The sequence below is a fragment of the Ciconia boyciana genome, chromosome 5 (assembly GCF_034638445.1).
Source record: "Ciconia boyciana chromosome 5, ASM3463844v1, whole genome shotgun sequence".
In the NCBI taxonomy this organism is placed as follows: domain Eukaryota; kingdom Metazoa; phylum Chordata; class Aves; order Ciconiiformes; family Ciconiidae; genus Ciconia; species Ciconia boyciana.
The window spans coordinates 19,134,652-19,153,691 of record NC_132938.1 but is presented as its reverse complement, the minus strand read 5'-3'; the positions used below and the strand labels follow the sequence as shown (position 1 = coordinate 19,153,691).

The following is a 19,040-nucleotide window of genomic DNA, read 5'->3' as shown; positions in this document are numbered from 1 at the left end:
AGTGTTGGAATATTTAAGCCTACTTTCTCAGGCTCCTTCAATTTTTACTAATGAATTTCATTTAACAATTAAGTTAATAGCCTTTTTATTTTAAAGAGGTTAAAATATATACACAGTACCATTCTCTAACCTCTTGAACAATTTATCAAAGCTATTTAAATTAGTACAATGGCATGAAATGTTACCCTTGACACAATACAAAAGAAAAATTGTTTCCAGACAAATTGGAAAAATCTTTTAATGCCATCAAATTTGCCTAATGCAGTCTGCAGGTTAATCTGTAAAAGGGTGAGCTGTATGTTTGCCCATATCTTATTATCCTTAGCTGTCAATGTATAAATCAGTGCTGACACAGCTTCTTCTAAATCATCCATATTATACACAAAGGAAAATCTTTTAACAGTAGAGAAAGCACTTGAGCAAATCTTGTCGTACACAAACTGAAAGGCAGATTTCTTCCACTAGACTGGCAGCAGTTGTGGTGCACCTGAAAATTTTTGGACTTTTTCCTTTAATGAGTCACCATGACCACTACCTTAGTGAAGGGTGAGTTGGTTTCATTTACATCTTCTTACCAGAAAGATTACTTTGTTTGCACTGAACCAATTAGTTGGTTTCGGTTTGGGGGAAGGGAATTTTGTGGGTGGGAGAGGACAAGTATTTCCTATTTTTATAAATTATTGTCTTTGAAAGATACTACCATCTTTATGTTTTAGACGATCTTCCATCAGTTACGACTATGATATAAAATGATCAGACACACACCATGAAGAGCAATTGGCATGATATATACTTTTTAAGCTATGAACGGTACACAACTTTGAAGACTGTATGCCTGGCTTGAATAGCAATTTATGGTATTTGTGTTAAGGTAAACATATCCACTGCATATATAATCCAAACACAAAGTTAGACAATATTTCACAACCAGTATATCATTAATTTATGACGTCCCTCTAACAGATATACTGAAGCAGTCTGAATTTTTTTGGATAAGACTGGTTCCTGATAGCAAGTTGTATGAGTGCTATTACTTAAGATATAAGCAAGAATACTAGAGAAAAAAAAGCACATACTTCTCTAATTTTAAGTTATGTTTTATAATTCGGTTTTAGCATAATGACTTTCAAAACCACACATAAAAATCTACTATACTATAATTAAACTTTTCTCGCCACTAAGTTTTTGAGCATACCAATAATCCTAACTCCATTTTAGAAAGCTTTTTTTTCCCCTGAGAGTTTCCTTCCTTCTTTTGAAATTATTGAAACACCTTGAGAACAGAAGCTGATCAGACATGGACCAGCAACTCTGGCCCATCCTCATCCTTCCCCTCTCCCCAGTCTCTCTTCATCGTCTTCCCCCCCGTCCCATCTCCATGTTGGGTCTTTTCTGTGCGGGATTTCTCCAACCCTTTGGAAAGTCGCTATTCCTTTCTGCCCCCCCTTCCACAAAGCAGCTGATTACCTTCGGCAGTGCCATTCCTGTGAAGCTCATAAAATGCCAGACAACAGCTGTCACATTCAAAATCTTTCTGTTGTCACAGATAATTAAATAGGTTTTGCACCCATATCTGCAGCTTTACCTGGGTATTTCATATACTTACTAATCTTCTGCTATTTGAAATGTTAATGTTTATGTCAGTTCAGCTATAAGAACTAGTAAGAACTAAACAAAAAGCATTCACCTAATAAGAAAAAGTCTGCTATAAAATGTTTTTTATTTATTGCTTTTGCTGATACATCTTACACTGTAGAAACATGTTGCTAACTTATATTTTCTTTCCTTTTAGCATATGTTGTCTACCAGATAATGACAAATAAATATCTGAAAATAAACCTTGTTATTCCACAAGAAGAGCACTTAATGACTAACAGAAGATGTTGCATACATTTGAAAACTACCACCCTCATACAGAAAAAAAACTAATATCTGACTCCAACAGAGAAAACCTTCTTTACTCATTCATAGATGCTGCATTAAGAGTTGGGACAATTTCAGTCAGTCTGTCTTGCTTTACTCTCCTGTTCTTCATGGCTTGAGGACACTTTGTTGTCCCATGCAAGAGAGGTACTGTGCAGCTTTACCTTCTTCTCCTTTGTTCAGAAATGATTACATTCGCCTCGTGTATCAACTAAATGGTAAACATTGTTTAGGAAGTCATCAGAAAAAGTCAGAAACCTTTCTAGATCCCTACAGTAGCTTTCTTCCCAGTAAAACATTCAGGAAAAAAGTTTCTAGTTTTAGCACATTGTACACTGGATTTCGTATAATTAATTTTTTTCCTTGGGAAAAGAACAGAGTGCACAATATTTATCACTGCAACACCATTTTTTGAAACAGTCACTGTTCTTAATGTCTCCTTGTATTTTTTACAACAGAACTGAGTTATGTTTCCTATTTCTCAATTCCCTTCTCAATTTCAATTTCAAGAGGAATCAATAATTTCAGAGGCATTATCTGAGAAAGATGTAACAAAATAATGTAAGAATTTATTCTAAGTTTTTATCAAACTTCAGAGAACTGATTGTTTCCTGTGGCTATTACTATTTATTGTGATTATTCTTTCATTTGGAAGTCAAGTACTTTTTTTCTACTTGCCGTTGCCATTTATTTTGCTAATATAGTTAATTTTGTTCTTTGCTAAATTTTCCCTGTAAAAATTTTTGAATGAATACATATTTTTTTCTAATATACGTAATGTAGCAAATGATTAACCTTCTTCTTTTATCCCAAAATTAAAAAGCAAGACTTACAAATACTTCCAAGTAAGGCATACTTACTGAATAAACTAGAAGGAAAGGGAGAACAGATCTATAGTTCAATAGCTCCATCCCCATAAAATTATTTAGCATTCATGTGGCTAAACCCACAAGTATTTTCCAGGAGCAAAAATAATAAAAAAGAAAAAGTCAAAATGCAGCAGGAGAATGTCATGAAAAGGAGGATGAACACAAAATGAACAATCTATAAGTTATGTGATGCAGAGATACTGTCACATCGGTATGACTTCCCAGAAATAATGCAATTTAGCAATTAGATGACAAACAGTATCAAGACTATTATAATATGGGGAGCAAATATATTCCTGTTCTAGCATGGAAGCCATATTAAGCACATATCCCATGAAAGTTCTGTTAGAGTGGTTTATTTAAATATTAATTAGACAACCTTTATCTCTAGAACCTTTGCTACTTAGTTACTATACATATCAACAAACCACCTTGCAAGTCTCCTCGACATGATTCTATCACGCTGTTTAGTAAAGCAGAGGCAGCCTCACTTTCCAAAGCAACGTAGATACAAAAGCGCCTAAAGGCTCCTGAGACTCCAACTTTAACGTTGACAGAAGCATAAACTAATTTTCTTCAAAATTCAAATCCTCAAAGAGGATTTGCATTATTCTCAGTACTTGACATGGCCAAATAAAATTTAAAGATAAAATGGAACCCAAGTCTTTCTACAATAGAGTTTATCAACTCAGTCCGAAAGTACCTTCTATGTCAACCTGCTTTGTATTATCACAGGAAAAATCTATGGGAAATTGCATAAACCACAGCAAGATTTGGTAATTTTCCTAGTAAAAGCGTAGACCACATTTTTCATTAGGGTACATTCAGATACCATGTAAAATTTTGCATGAATATTGGCACTTGAATTAGCAGATGAAACCATACCTAATTCAGCTGCTTATGTTTTCTCACCTAATATTTATTGTCACTCAAATAAATACCTATTTCAGATAGATTTTTAGATTCTACCTATTCTAGACTTTCCCTCAGTGTTCAAGTGCCAAAAAAAGACTTGCAAGGAAGCTCTCGATTCACATTCAGGGATTTCTGATTTGAAACTCATCTTCAAAGCCAAATACTCTGCTTGATTTAAAAACATAATTGACTTTAAACATTTCATAAACCATTTGGCTGACAAAAAAACAAACTGTTTTCAGCACGCCAAATTTTAGGAAAGTAGTCTGTAATAAAAATAGCAACTTTAAAAATAGTACTGAAATGGTATTTATTTAAACAGTCAGAAAGAACAACTTTTTTTTTCCCGAAAGGCCACAAGGTCATTGACCCATTTGGCAACAAGAGTTTTAGAAGGCACTAGAAAAGTGTACCTGTTCTTTTCTTCATTCATTCAGAGCTATTTTTTACTTTAATAAAAATCTTAAGTATACACTGAATATATTTCACTAGCATCCTGTGAAAATCCTTCTTGATGTATACCTGAAACACAGGTGGCTGAACAGACTAGTAGTTGAATTAAGATTCCCAGTAAGAACAAGCATGTGAAATATGCCAATTCTAAATTATTAAAGCATGTCTTAGACAAGCCATGCATTTGGATTAGCGCTTGTACAGATGAGTAGACAAATATACTTCCAGTTGCAGTGGAGTTTTGTGCATAATCTGAGAAGAAATCAGTAACTAGAACATCTTCAGCAGGATTCAGTGGTTTTTGACCGCTAATAAAATTGAACTTCAAAAAAATGTCCAGTCATTGCCAACACAGATTAATACAAAATTCAGTTATGCCTTTAGCGACGATGCTAGTTTTAAATCTTTCACAATAGGCATAAAAGAGGTATCAGGGCAACACCAAGTAATATTAATCAAGGTTTTGGACAAAGGTTAGTGTAATGGGAAGGACTTTGGGAATGGGAGTGGCATGCTGGTGTCTGTCTCTCTCTCCGCTAATTCTCCATTTTCCTAGCCAGTTTAATCTGTGAAGCTGCTACATTGCCCTGCAGCCTTTATCCTTGGGGTGAAGCTACAGTGTTCCCCACTTGCTGGGAAAAAAATGGAACCGAATGAACCCAAACGCACCAAAGAAGAGGGTAGTTTGAAGTAAGGCCAGGCCATGATAAGAAAAACAGGGCACAAGATATTTGCAGGAGATATGATGAAAATGTTCCTTAGTATTTTTGGTATCATTTGATGTTGCACATATTTAGCATCACAAGTCTGCCATGATGTTGGTGTATTCCTTTCCATTCTCTCCCAAATATCAATTACACAGAAGAGAAAGTTGGAATCTTAGAAAATTTTATATACTTCAAACAGAAATGTCATAATATAATTTTATCAAAATAATCAGAGGAGGGGCCAAAATCTAATTCTCAAAAGCTGAGCATAGCACTATTGTTCTTTCAGTGATGTTTCACATTTATTTGCCTTTTAAGCCCAGGTATTTTTCTTCCTAGTAACCAGATTCAAGAAACAACACATCCAAACTTATAATCTGGGCAGCTAAAGCATTTTCTTACCATCTTAAATACAAACAAAATTCCTGAGGTTGGGGAAATTTTAAACATCTTTCACATCCAGTGTGAGTACTGTATCACCAGGGAGGGTTATGAAATCATCATTAAACATGTATATTAAAAAATCTGTGTTTAATTTCCAATTTATATGATAATTTCTATTTATTTTTAAAAAATAGCGGGTGCCACTGTGTTCTCTGAAGAACTTAAATTCCTGGTGCATATTTTTCTCCCTGAAAAGGTAGCAAGTTAGGAGTAACTTTCAGAATTTTATTTCCAGAATTTGCACCCTAATTTCTGTCAAGTCCCAGATCAGCAGCTATACTAAAAGGGGATTATTCTTCAAGTCATTGCCCTTGAACAGGAAAACCAGGACTTTGAGACACAGCAGCTAGGTTTTTTCCCTACATTTGAATGGCCAAAATACTGGATACCAGGCTTCCAGTATGGGGAACCTGTACAAAATAAGCTTCCCTCATTTTTTGTCACTTCTGAAGAATTTGATTGATTACCAACAATTGGGCTGTATTGGTGACAGTGAAGCCAGAACGCTCTGTCTGGCATTTGTGAGATGACATCTGAGGTGTGCATCCAGTCTCAGCCTCCCCAGTAGACGACAGACACTGACACACTGGGCTGAGTCCACCCAGGGCCACCAGGATGGGAAGGCTGGAGTAGGTGACATTTGGGGAGAGTCTGCAAGAACTGTGTTTGAAGAGAAGAAGAGAGGGTGAAGGGGGGATCTCATTGCTGCCTACAACTGCCTAAAGGGAGGGTAGAGACAGAGCCAGACTCTTCTCAGTTATAAGACAAGAGGCAAGAAACAAGTTGGAAAATGGGAAATTCCATTTAGACAGAAAGTAGGTTTGTGGGGCCTGATGGTTTTTTGGGTTTTTTTGTTCTTTTTACTATGAGGGTGTGGCAGGTTGCCTGGGTTGTCAATTTGCATAATGCCTTGCCCATTTTGCTCTTATCTTCTACAGAATCTATACTGTGAACGTTATTAAGAAGATGTCCAGAAAGGAAATATCATGGCCACATTTTATGGAAACTAGACAGCTTCTTCTGAGAAACATCAAGAGGACTCTAGAGCTAACATATCAGCAGGAAATCAAAAGATCATAGTGGTATCATCAACCTTAAAGGAAGCAATTTCCTTCAGATAATCTGAGTTAACACCTAATTCCCTTTGCCCTGCAAAGACTAGAAGTACATACAGTAAGATGTTTCCCAAAATATTCCAACTCCTGATTTGGATGGGGAAGTATTTAGCAGGAGTGAGAGAATGGTGAGTCTCCATTCAGGAACATAAAATATGTAGTCAGGTCACGTTCTGTGAGATTTGTTAACTGCCTTTGAAACAGCTTACTAGAGCTACTGTATGGGATGGTTATCAATCACTGCATTTTAAAAAAAGTCTCTGTAATTTATATTGAAATTGATGTAATTAATGTTGTTACACAAAGCAAATGTTGTAATTTATATTGAAATTGATGTAATTAATGTTGTTACACAAAGCAAATCTTTAATTTACAACATGTTCTAATGCAGGTTTCTCTACTCTTTGTACCTTCACCTATCTCTTCCATAAGTTTGGTTAACATTTTTAACATTATGCTCAACAACTGGGCAATGACAGAAGAAATGCTGAAATTAGAACAAATATTGAATTCTGTTTATGACAGTTCTCTGTAAGTATATACAAATATTTGGTTCCTGGACCTTAGGTTAATCACCCAATAGATGCTAAATTCCTTTACAGAATCATAGAATCATTTGGGTTGGAAAAAACCTTTAAGATCATCGAGCCCAACCGTAAACCTAATACTGTCAAATCCACCACTAAACCATGTCCCCAAGTGCCACATCCACATGTCTTTTAAATACCTCCAGGGATGGTGACTCAACCGCTTCCCTGGGCAGCTTATGCCAGTGCTTGACCACCCTTTCAGTGAAGAAATTTTTCCAAATATCCAACCTAAACCTCCCCTGGTGCAACTTGAGGCAATTTCCTCTCGTCGTATCACTTGTTACTTGGGAGAAGAGACCGACACCCACCTCTCCACAACCTCCTCCTTTCAGAGAGTTCACGTCATAGTTTCCTTTGTTTGCAAAGTGATGCTTTGCACCTATCACTTATCAAATGTCTCCTTAATTGTCTTGAACAATGAAATAAAAATAGTAAAATTCTTGCCATTACTCTCTAAGTGTACATCACTTACATCACTTCTCTAAGTGTAATATCCAAGGCCAGATGGAAGGCTAGGGTTCAGATCTCCTTCTTGCCTAAGCTTCTGGAAAGGCACAACAACCTGATCCAGTTACATAAATGCTGTGCTAGAATCCACCCAACTCACCCCATGAACTCACTCATCATTCTGATACTCACATCTATACCTCACACAATATAAGGTGCTCTTCCTTATAGGAACGTAGGTAGCATTTACAAGACAGAGAAATGTATTTCTTAGTACTTTCAATTGTAGTGGGATCATAAAGATTTCAGATTAGGGGTTTGGTGGGTTTTTTTCCCCCTTTCTTTTTTTCCCCTGGAACCACCAATAAAGGAGGTATCTGTAGTATTTATGCTATCCCAATAAACTATATGCCACAGATAAGATTTGGACTTTGTGGCAATGCTATGGCCTTTATGAATGGGTTTTTTTAAATTATCTCCCAAAAGAGAAAGGCTTTAAAGGATGTATCTACTGTTTTATGGAAGTTTTAGACACAATTCAGGATCCTTACCTTGAAAATACACACCAAGATATAAATATTATCTTAGCTAAAGATTAGTATCCTAATTCAGTTTCTGACTGGAGCTATCTCACAATATATAAATATACTTATTACATTCTAAAATACTTCCATGCCACTAGAAAATTATCAATGATGCTGTTATTTTTACTACCAAAGTTCCTTTCTGTAGCTGTATCAATTTTCAAATATAAAAGATCATGCAGAAAAACGCAGGCTTCTCCTTGTAGCCAAGCCTCTTTTAGACCGTGAATAATGATGGGACCAGTTCTGAATAGAAACTCATAAAACATCAATTAAACAAAGTAACAAAGCTACTTTGAGAAGCACTTGCATGTTTTTGAACATAATAGATTTGAACATAATAGTTTTTTCCACTGAGATGTGGTAGGATTTCACTGTGGGGAAGAACCGTATTACAAACATGGTTAAATAAAAAACCCCCCAAATTTCTAAATATCATACCAAGTAGGCCAAACTCTTGGGCATTTTGCTAAGTCTTTGAAAAAACTTCCTCCTAACTGATTTGTGTGCAGTGCTGCAGGCAGCAGAATGAAGTGGAGTCCATCGCAGGAAGACAGAAACCCAAAGGGCTTCCTGTCCAGTCCTCTCCTACCAGGGATACAACATCACATTGTCCCCTTCGTAATCACAGAGCACTCTGTTTTCAAAGCAGTACAACTAGAAAGTTCATCTTTCTTTTAACACTGGCAACTTCAATTAATAAGTATTGCAATAGAAATTGCATGAAAACCTCATATAATGGCCTAATACTTCCCTATTTTTATTGATGCCACATAAGATAGCTATTATATTTTTTCACAGCTGCATCACACTGGCAGCTCCCCAGTCTTTCGGGAACCCAGTAATGTATGCCCTCTGTCTTTGTTGCTTGTTTATAAGTGATGAGCCCTCAGCTTACAGCAGGGGTTATAGCTTTTGAGTGCATGACCTTAAGTTTCCTACAAGTTCATCACAGTCTTCAGGTCATTCAGCTCTTTCAGTCCACTAAACTGATCTAGCACTCTAAACGTAAAGTTGAAAAGTCACTGCTTTCCTTTGTCTTGAAACTCACATATTTCCACATTTAGAAGCCATAAGAATTCAAAACCTGCCCATGAACTTCAGGGTCACTATCTCCAGGAAAGTGAGTATCTGTCTTTTAGAAAAGGCTTATTTTACCACAGAAGAAAACTGCGTAAGAGAAGTAGTCACACAAGTACAAAAACATATGCTAGCAAAAACAGATAATAGCATGATTTTTCTTTCTTTCTTTTATAAAAGCAAACAAAAAGCAAACTCTCAGACCCAAGACAAAATGAATTTTTCCACATGAAACAATGAAATGTTTGAAATAGCCTGACATTTAAATATTAAACTCAAGTTACCATAAGCAAATAGTTATAATGCCTTGTTGTATTCAACTCCATTTAAATGTTTAAGATTTCATATAGGGCAATTTTAGGATGCTTAAGATACATTCAAGTATTTTGCCAAAACAAATGGTAAGTGTTGTTTTTATGCAGAGATTCCTTAAGCAGCTATAAAAGTGCTGAGGAAAAAGAGATCTGATACAACAAAAGGACACTGTATTGACAAAGCATTATCATCAGAATATATGCAAGAAGGAGGAAAATACTTACAGATTTTTTATGTCTACTGCTCCTCGGAATGCCTTTCTTGGTATTGCTTGAATCTGATTTTCACTAAGATCACTAAGAAAAAAAAAAAATTAAACTTAAAATCTACCATATATATTTATTTCTGTGTATAACAAAAAGAATATGTAAGGAAATAATTTCAGCCATTACAGTTCAGTCAATGTTTCCAATTAAGCTTATTTTATTACCTTAACTGATTTGTAATTGAAGAAAAAGAAGCAGCAATAATACTCAAATTAGTTTATCTGTGTTGCACTAAGTAGCTCCTTTACAAAACAACAATATATATGCCAAACAAAAAGCAGAAGCATTACATAATTTAACAATGAAGGCCAAAGTGATTTAATTTTTAACTGATTTTACTTTTCAACCCATTCCAAACCCATGACATCAAATGTTTGATAGTATGTTCAGCTTTATGCAAGGAAAACTGAAAATAAGCAAAAAGAACGAGTAGCAAGCTGTTGAGAAATAACAACTATCAAGCTGTGTAAAGTCTGAGATCAATATATTTCTGAATTTTGTTTCAGAGTGGCAAGCACCATGTATTTTAAAAGAAGTCATTAAAAAACATCCTGCAGCAGATATCTAATGCCCCCCCCAAAATCCCTGCACGACCAACTGTACCAGGCTATCTGAAACTAGTATCTTTTCCAAAAGATAAATATTCATGAATATTTTTTTGTTATCAGTATAAATAACCAACCTCTTTTCTGAAATTTAGAGTATTTTTGGCCTTCGCAGTGCCATATCAGAAATAAAATCTAGAGAACTGAAGTAAAGACAGTAGCAGAGGAGACAGCAAAAAAAATCCCCAAACCTGCAAAACTAGAATCCAGGGCTTTTCACATATGCTATACCCCATTAACAAGTAATCCAGTGCAATAGGAGATGAGCGATAGATGAAAGTCGTTAGTGCTGTATCTACACTGTATGCAGTTTGAAGGTTTCTCTTCAGACTATAGCTTGCTACCCTGGACCAAATATACCTACCACGCACAAGGTTCACAAACGTCTGAAGGCCTTCAAAGGGACCTATCTACCTTGTCGCCTAAAATTATGAAATCAGATCTTCTTTTGGAGACCTTCAGAGATGCATATATCTATGGACAACATATAAACAAGAACACAAGAAACTATATGAAGAGGCTTGCTTGAGCATCTGAATAAAATTTAGAAACAAATCAGATGCATACAGGCTGTGTCTGCACTAGGATTTTCAGTCAGTCTGCAGAGCAGAACTAGATTTCATTTGGCTAAAACCAAATCAGGAGCTTCACTCCAAAAGCACATCAAATGCACTCCAATCCCTAGCAGGAGAAGTAAAGTTGCGCAATGTCTTGCTTTTTAGAGACATCTTTTAGATGACCTTTTCAGAGACAGCTTTTAGGAGAAACATTGCAAAATGGTGCATAGAAATAAGAGATCTAGCTCAGATGAAGTGAATAAGCAAGAATCATTTAGTTGATTAGACATAAACAGTCATGCTTTTGACATATTCTTTCCCTAAAATGTCATCTAGCATGAGCTCATGTTTCCAGTTATTAGTAAACATTCCTGGAGATCTCTTTCAGATTTATGCACTTAAAAAAAAAATAATTTGAGGACTTTATAAAACCCCACACTGCCCAAGTCTAACAAAATTTATATGGAAAATCTATGGAAAATCACATTCTATTTACTACATCTTTCATAGTTCATGCACCTAACTGCACTGCAGTATCTTGCAAAGTATACTTAAAACTAGACCCAATTTTGCTATTATTAACAGTGTGTGGAAAACGAGAATCTGTGAGCTGTGATTTAATTTTCAGGCCACCTAAGTAATCTCGAAATGGGATATGACTGCACTGCTCTGACAATAAATTCAATGGCAATGAATGAAAAAGCAGCCTTCAGCATTTGTTCCGGCAACATGATTTAACAGCCTACTTCCTTTAAAGAAAATTCCATTGTAAGTATAAACAGTAAATATCTATATTTACACTTCTGTTTAATTGACTAATACATTTTACCTATATAAAAATTGTGCATAAAGTGGTTAAGTTAGCAGTAGTGATTTGTACCATGATCAATGATTAGTTTATAATACAGATATATGTATATATCTATGTAAACCACTGCCATACTCATAAATATATACTGCAGGAGATAATAGGTAATGGTGCATCACGCTTTTTATGACAGTTAATAGAGTATCATCATTCACCATTTTATATAATTAAAAAAGTGGAAGATGAACAAGATGGAGACAATATGTAAATTATTTTAAAAAATCTAATAAAAAATATCAATGGTTAAAATCTTTTTTCCCTTGACTAAATGCAAATCATAGCACCAATTCAAGGACTTACAAGTAACAGCTATTGAGCCAGGTTCCTCAATAAACAATACACTGAGATTGTATGTGTGCATACCTATGTCTATGTGTATGCACATGCAAAAGACAGCAGAATAACTAATCGCATGCTAGATTTACCACTGGGTCCACCCCGTCAACACCACTTCCATATAGCACAGGCTCATGTAGACTGAAGTACAGTGTTCCCTGCTAATTTTAGCACATTTGAAATGTAAACTACTTGACAGCAAAGGTTCCCAACCTTCCTGTGCAAGGCACTGCTTAAAACATCCCTCTAAGTGTGGAGAGGTAAGTAAGGTTGACAAATGTCGTTTTCCAAGAGAAATTTTTTTGCAATGCATCTGCTGGTTTGCAAAACTTTCTTGGAATTGTTTATGTAACAAAAGTGTAAGTTATTAATTCATTTATTCATTGCAAAATTCTAACTCTCATAAGAACTATGATTTTCAACATACAATTTAGGCCTACTTATAGCAGGAAAGTTTATAGTAATTATTTATTGATTGCTTCAAGTTTTCATCTGCTCAGTCTAAAAAGTTTTCCTTATAAAAGCCTTGAGGCCTTAAACAAACATTCAACCTCTTCTTCTTGCATAAATTACACCTACATTTCACATTGCAGACCTAGGACTCAGTAAGAAGTTGCTGTGTGGTCTTTTTTTACGATGTTTTAACTCATTTCACTGCAATTCTTAGATTGCTCACAAAAAAGGTCACAAGCAGCACAGGGTGCACTGTGACGTTCTGGGGAAATAGGGCAAAAATCTATTCTGTAGATAAAACCAGACAATTTTGCAGGCCATTATGTTACATTGATTTGACTTTGCAGCTTATATTCTGCAGTGAAGAAAGCTGCAAACCTCCTTTTCAGCCTGATGGTCATTGTTTTCCTGCACTAATAACTGTGTGAACTTCACCTCCCATTTCAAAAAGAGGCAGCATTTGAATACTGAGTATAATTTATGATGGCACTTGGTACCCTTAAAATGAAAGAGGCTCCAAGCATTTCAATAAAATTTAAGCCACTGAACAACAGAACATCCTACTTTTACAAGAAGAAATATGTATTTTTGAAAGAAAAGGCATGAACCTGTCTTCATATTTGAAACCAGCAATCTGACCGAGATACTTTCATTGGAACAAATTATTCTCCATTATTATTAGAGCCCAAGACCTTACATCAAAATCCAGCATACCTCTGGAACAGCGGAATTGATTAAAAAATGTTTTGTATACAGCTAGAGTGAAAACGCCAAGGCTAGTAAGATGTTTTGATGAATTCATCTTTATGCAGATTCTAGTTGTCCTACAGGCTTCTTTCAACTAAGTTGTTCTTGATTATTATATCATTCCTAGAGAGATATATTCCACATTATTAAGTCTGAAGTGGAGTACCTTACACATTGACCCTTCAAGAAAATTCCTTAGTGCAACTTTGTGGGCTTCCTTCATTGCATTCACTGCCCGGCAGAGCACCTTCAACCACCTGCCCTCCAACGCACCTCCCCGCTCATATGTTACCAAACCAGTGCTCGGGGCCAGAACTGCCATATGTAACTTCAGTCTCTTTTAGTTTGAGATGTCCTCAAGCCAAAAGGTGGCACTGTAATATTGGGTTAAATAGATTTTCACACAAAAAGCCATCTGGGCAAGTTAGGCTGGCAGCAACTGAAAGAGGCTCTTCAGAGAAGGCACAGATGAGCACCTGTGTTGCTCTAGAAGCGACTGCATCATCCTGTTTCTAGTGCTTTGTTTCAGATATGTTTAAGCTGAGTATATGTCAAGCATTCTTCTGAGTTGTAATATCCTGGCTGCAACCCCATGTTCTCAAAAGCAAAACAAGAAAACCAAATCCATATAGCAAACCAAGCCAAAGAATCACAGAGAATGCACAAAGATTTCTGAGTTTTTGCCCAGCTATAGTCATTCTTTGAAAAACTTGCATACTTTTTTTTCCCCACAGAACGTCTGGCATTTGTTTCTAAATCAGAGACTAAATATTTTGTACCTAAATAACTTTTTTTTTTAATTAACATAGTCTATACAAATATTCAAACTCAGCAATAACAACAGAGAAATACTATAGCCTCTCTAAGATCCATGATCAAGTAAGTCCTGGAATTATTGTGCTTACATAAAATATAATTTCTTTTTAAACAAACCAGGTCAAGGCAATTTACATGCAATGTATACTGATAATCACATATGCCTCAGCTTTTAAACCGACTTCCAACAATTCAGGATTTAATTCTGATATTTTCAATGACACTAGAGTAGAACTTGTCTAATTTGAAATGATGCCTGAAAGAATGTAGATTTCTGTATTTCATAAACTGATGAAATAGGAAAAAAAATTAACAACAACAACAACAAAATCAAACCTCTCACCCCCACCCTCCCCCAAAAAATCAGCTTCATTTTATGTATTCAGTTAATTTTTTTTTTTTCTCCAGAATACATTAGTAATCATTATGCATTATGCTTTGTGGAAATAGCAGAAAGACCTTGCCAAAACCTTGCTACTACTGAATCCTTCCTAAGAACAGGATGGAAATGGTATGTTTCTATCTATCATATTTACTGGTTAGTAGATAGAACTGTAGCAGGGGAAAAAAAAAAACCAACCTAGAGTCCTGCTAACACTTGAAATTCATACCAACAGAATATAATAACCCATTCCCACAGAAAACCTCAAAAACTTATATATGCTGTTGCTTTTTTATCTGAGGATAAAGCCCTCAAATAACCTGATATTAATGAGCCTGATAGAGTGCTTCAGCTCTTAAAAAATGCAGACAGTACTGCATTGCAGCTATTTTATTACTCACCATGTATGGTTCCCAGTTGAATATCCCATTTACCCTTAAAAGGAGTGCTAAATCTTTAATTATATAAATTGAAACACCAGATATAACAACTATATCATACGCTGTTAAGGCTGTATCACAGTTTTCTTGTGTGGCTAAAACCATTGTTTGTTCTAAAACAATAAATCTTTTGAAGATGGCAAACCTGCTTGTAAATTTAATTACTTGCAATTTTATTTTCCTCTATGGTTTAACCTCCCTCTGTGTCTGACCAGCGATATCATAAATCTATACTGCCATTCTCCATTTTGTAAAATACTGAGTACTGAGAATGAGTAATGTGTCCTGATTTTTAAAGGAAAAGGCAGAAATACTGAGTCAAACTAAGTATTGAATACTTACCAGTTTATTTACGCCAGTTCATAAAAACAGCTCAGAAGGTGGCCATTCCATGCTCAGCATCCTTAATAGTTATTTAACTATATCTGACACAAATAAAGTAAGCCTTGCTTAGTACTTCTTTCTTACTGGAAAACAATAGTTTTAACATTAGCTAACTATATTCTGCACGAAATCCCCCATGCCCATACAGAGTAGCAAACTATCATGAGATATGAGACTACAGGGCATTCAAAGAAATAAATTGAATGAGAATGCCTTTAAATTGTTTGACTGAAAATCAAATATATGGATTTGGACATGGGGATTTTCACCTGGAATATAAAGGTGGTGAAAAAACCCCCCATATTTTAGAATAGGATAGGGTAGTTCACTTGGAAGCGACCTACAATGATCATCTAGTCCAACCAGATGATTCTGGTGGAACAAGAACAGCTTATTTTTATGAACATAAGTATCAATTAGATATTTATCCCAAAATAATAAAACCAACTAAGCAATTCATTTATGAATATCAAATGATCCTCTCCTTTTCAGCTGTTTTCACTATGATTTGCTTTTTCCTCAGTACTATTCAGTGTTCCTACAATATACAGGTATCTGAGTACACCTTAAAAAGTACAGAAATTTAGGTGGCAGGGAGAAGACAGACACTACTTGTTCATTATGGAACTCTTTGCAGAGAGAGCCTGTGAAACCTGCTCCAGCACAGGCTACTCGCTGGATTCTGGACTTCATTAAGATGTCTACGAGGTCTTGCACGGCCCGACACCCTTCTCCAGCCACAGTCACCTTAATGAGGCATGCCATCTAAAACCTCAAACCTATTCCAGAGCAAGACCAAGGTTTGCAAGAGCTATTATGTATCCCCCTGTTTTTGATGTTATGGAAAACGAAGTACTCCGCCTCACTGGAAGGCAGTGAAGACACCAGCAGTAAAACCTGAGCTCCTGGAAGGTGAGAACATGCTGCGACATGACAGTGTAAGAGAAGTGAGCCACGGCCCCAAGTTTCAACTGTGTCTTTGTCTTGACAGAAGGATGGGAAGAGATTATTTCATATTATCATTAACACCAGCAATTGCCTCTATTTGCAAAAGCTGCTGTAGCAGCGGGCTTTCCAATGCAAAGAGGACAGAATGAAATGGCAAAGTAGTTTTTTTGTGTTCCGCTGGATCTCTGATTTGGATTTCACTCCTAAAATGCCGGACAGTTTTCCACTTTCTAAATTTGAATAATAACTATGTATTTCTACTCTGTATTAGGTGGTTTGCGTTACCATAGAAAACTTTTGATCAGACTGTTTGCTCATAAACCTTCATTTATCATCACACAACCATACTCTTAAATTGCAAAGTTCCAGTATGGAACTAGGAATTTAATCTAAGAGCTTTTTTGAATGCTACAGAGGCACACTTTGGCAACCACTAGTTTTATTGTATTAGGATAAGGTATGTAAGCATGAGAATTATTCTCAGAACTATGTAACAAGAATCAAACCAAAGTACAAAGTCTTCAAGAATACAGATGCTACTGAACTATTACATTATGGTGTAAATGCAGGGAGAGTATCTTGGAGAGAGAGTTCCTCTAAAATTAGTAGCTCAGGTGAACTGAACCTACTGAGGCATATTTGGAATTCCATCATGGTAGAAATATATCACATTGTAGCATGAGCTTACTAAACAAACACGAATGTTTGAATCTATAACACAACAGGTTTTTAGCCCATGTTCAGCAAATATATTAATATATACAAACAAGTAAGTACCTTTCCCATCAGTCAAATGAGGCTTATCCAGTAAATTGTTACAATACTGACATATGTTTGGCTTTATAGAGTTACCGTATAACAAGTTACTGTACTGCATCACTTATTTATGAAGATAATCTTATACCCAAATGGCTTCTCAAGTTCTTTTAGCAAGGCGTAGCTTTTTGGCCGGTCTACAGATCAATTAAGACAGACAGAATAAGGAAATGTTTTAAAAAAAATACACTTAACAATTCAGTTGAAACTCTTGTTCTGAAAAAACAACAACAAAACCCCCAAAACAAAACAAAAAACCCCACAAAATCATTAATTCTGCTGTACCATTATTCTTTGACTATGAAATAAACAATTTAGCCTCCTATTAATGTCAATGATTTTTTTTTTTTTAAATTCTTCTGTAAAACATCCAATGCAGCTATTCCTCTTCATAATGAAGATACAGAAGTCCAATACAATCAGCAGTGGCCAATATGTCTCTAGACACATATTTATCTCCTTGTGAAGATCAAAAATCTGAATCATAAATTCTAGCATTAGTTCTGTAAATCATTATTGCTGGTCATATCATCATTCCAACCTGCTTCCCATAAGAGGAATAAAATTTCACGTCTGGGAAAGGTACTATTAACCTCCTTATACAGATGGAGAAACCAAGGTAGTATGTATCGGTGGTAGTATGCATCAGTACCATGCTGGGGAGCACAAAGCAGATGAGAAAAATTTAGATCACAGAACTGCAGGTTCTCTCTGCATCACTGATTTCCATTTGCTCTGTTGACTCCCTAGAGATTCAGATGCTGTGCATAGTAGACACATAATCTATTCCCACACTAAAGCAGGATCACTCCCTATGCTATGGTGTGCTACATTGCCCAAGTGAATATTTCATATTTCACAACATAGGGCAATCACCACTGCAGTATGGACAGAATGATGTAAGTCACAGCAATTTCTAGGGTAAGGAATGAATCTTCCACTTTTCTAAGAATATTCAGACTAAATTTCCCTGCTCACTTTCATCTCTCAGTTTTTAATGATATCACTGAAGTTTATTTCATTCTTAATGCTTCAGAGTTTTAAACATTTTCCATTTATAAATCTATAATTGAATGGAAATGTACTTCTTATTATAGCTTTTGGTATATTATTATTTGTACTATTTAAGCAGCATATATTTTTATCCATTTTATAATTTATTTATTAAAGCAGAGGTACAGATAATATATGCATACAGTACAGTATATACAACAAAAGAGAAAAACTAATTAACTAAACAATAGGAGTACTGGCAGCCTGATAATCTCAGAGTTTGTCAGTACCTTCAACCTTAACATTTAGGATAAGTCATCAAATATGTAAATGATGACAATTAGTGCTAATCTTTTTTTTGTTTGAGAAACAGCCTGACTCTTCATGCCTATCCATTATTGACTTGTTTATAATTTTGAGTATTAGTAATTGGTAATTTCTTCAGAATGAAAATAGCACAGAGTGCAAGTACCAGGCCTGTCTTTCTTTTTAATAGGATCACATTTTGGGTTTGGAATAAGCCAAAACCTCCAATCTCAGTCTTGGCATGAAAGTTAATCTATGGGCCGCAAAATCAATTCTACTCTACAATGTCTCCAAAAGTGCACTTAAACCAATTTGTATACTCTGGTACCATTTGAAAATAATTGCTTAAGAAGCTTCACCATTTATTCTTTATTGTGCTAGAGTGTCCTAGTGTGGCAAATGCTAATTGTAAAATAAAATAGGAGTATTAGGACCACACAAGTATTTTACTGGAGTCTTAGAAATTATTTTTGAAAAGGAAAGCAGTCTTTATTAGTCTGTTCCACTAAATTAATATGTAATTCTCTTTTGTTTAGGACTACCAAAAAAATAGAAATAATTACACATTGTAGCTCCTAAAGAGGAAAGGACCACCCACAATTTCAAGAGAGAATTGCACTACTACTACAAATTTGGCTTCACTGTAATCCTTTTGATAGAAAAAGACCCTTGAAAGAAAAA

General features: G+C 35.5%; 1 protein-coding gene across 6 annotated transcripts in view; it reads right to left on the bottom strand.

Moving 5' to 3' along the window:
- SLIT2 (slit guidance ligand 2) overlaps nucleotides 1-19,040 on the bottom strand; it is a 269,110-nt gene that overhangs the window by 103,661 nt on the left and 146,409 nt on the right. For all 6 annotated transcript variants that reach the window (XM_072861841.1, XM_072861843.1, XM_072861842.1 and 3 more), the window contains exon 5: nucleotides 9,667-9,738. In XM_072861841.1, coding sequence (XP_072717942.1) covers nucleotides 9,667-9,738 — 72 coding nt within the window. The remainder of the gene's footprint in view (nucleotides 1-9,666; nucleotides 9,739-19,040) is intronic.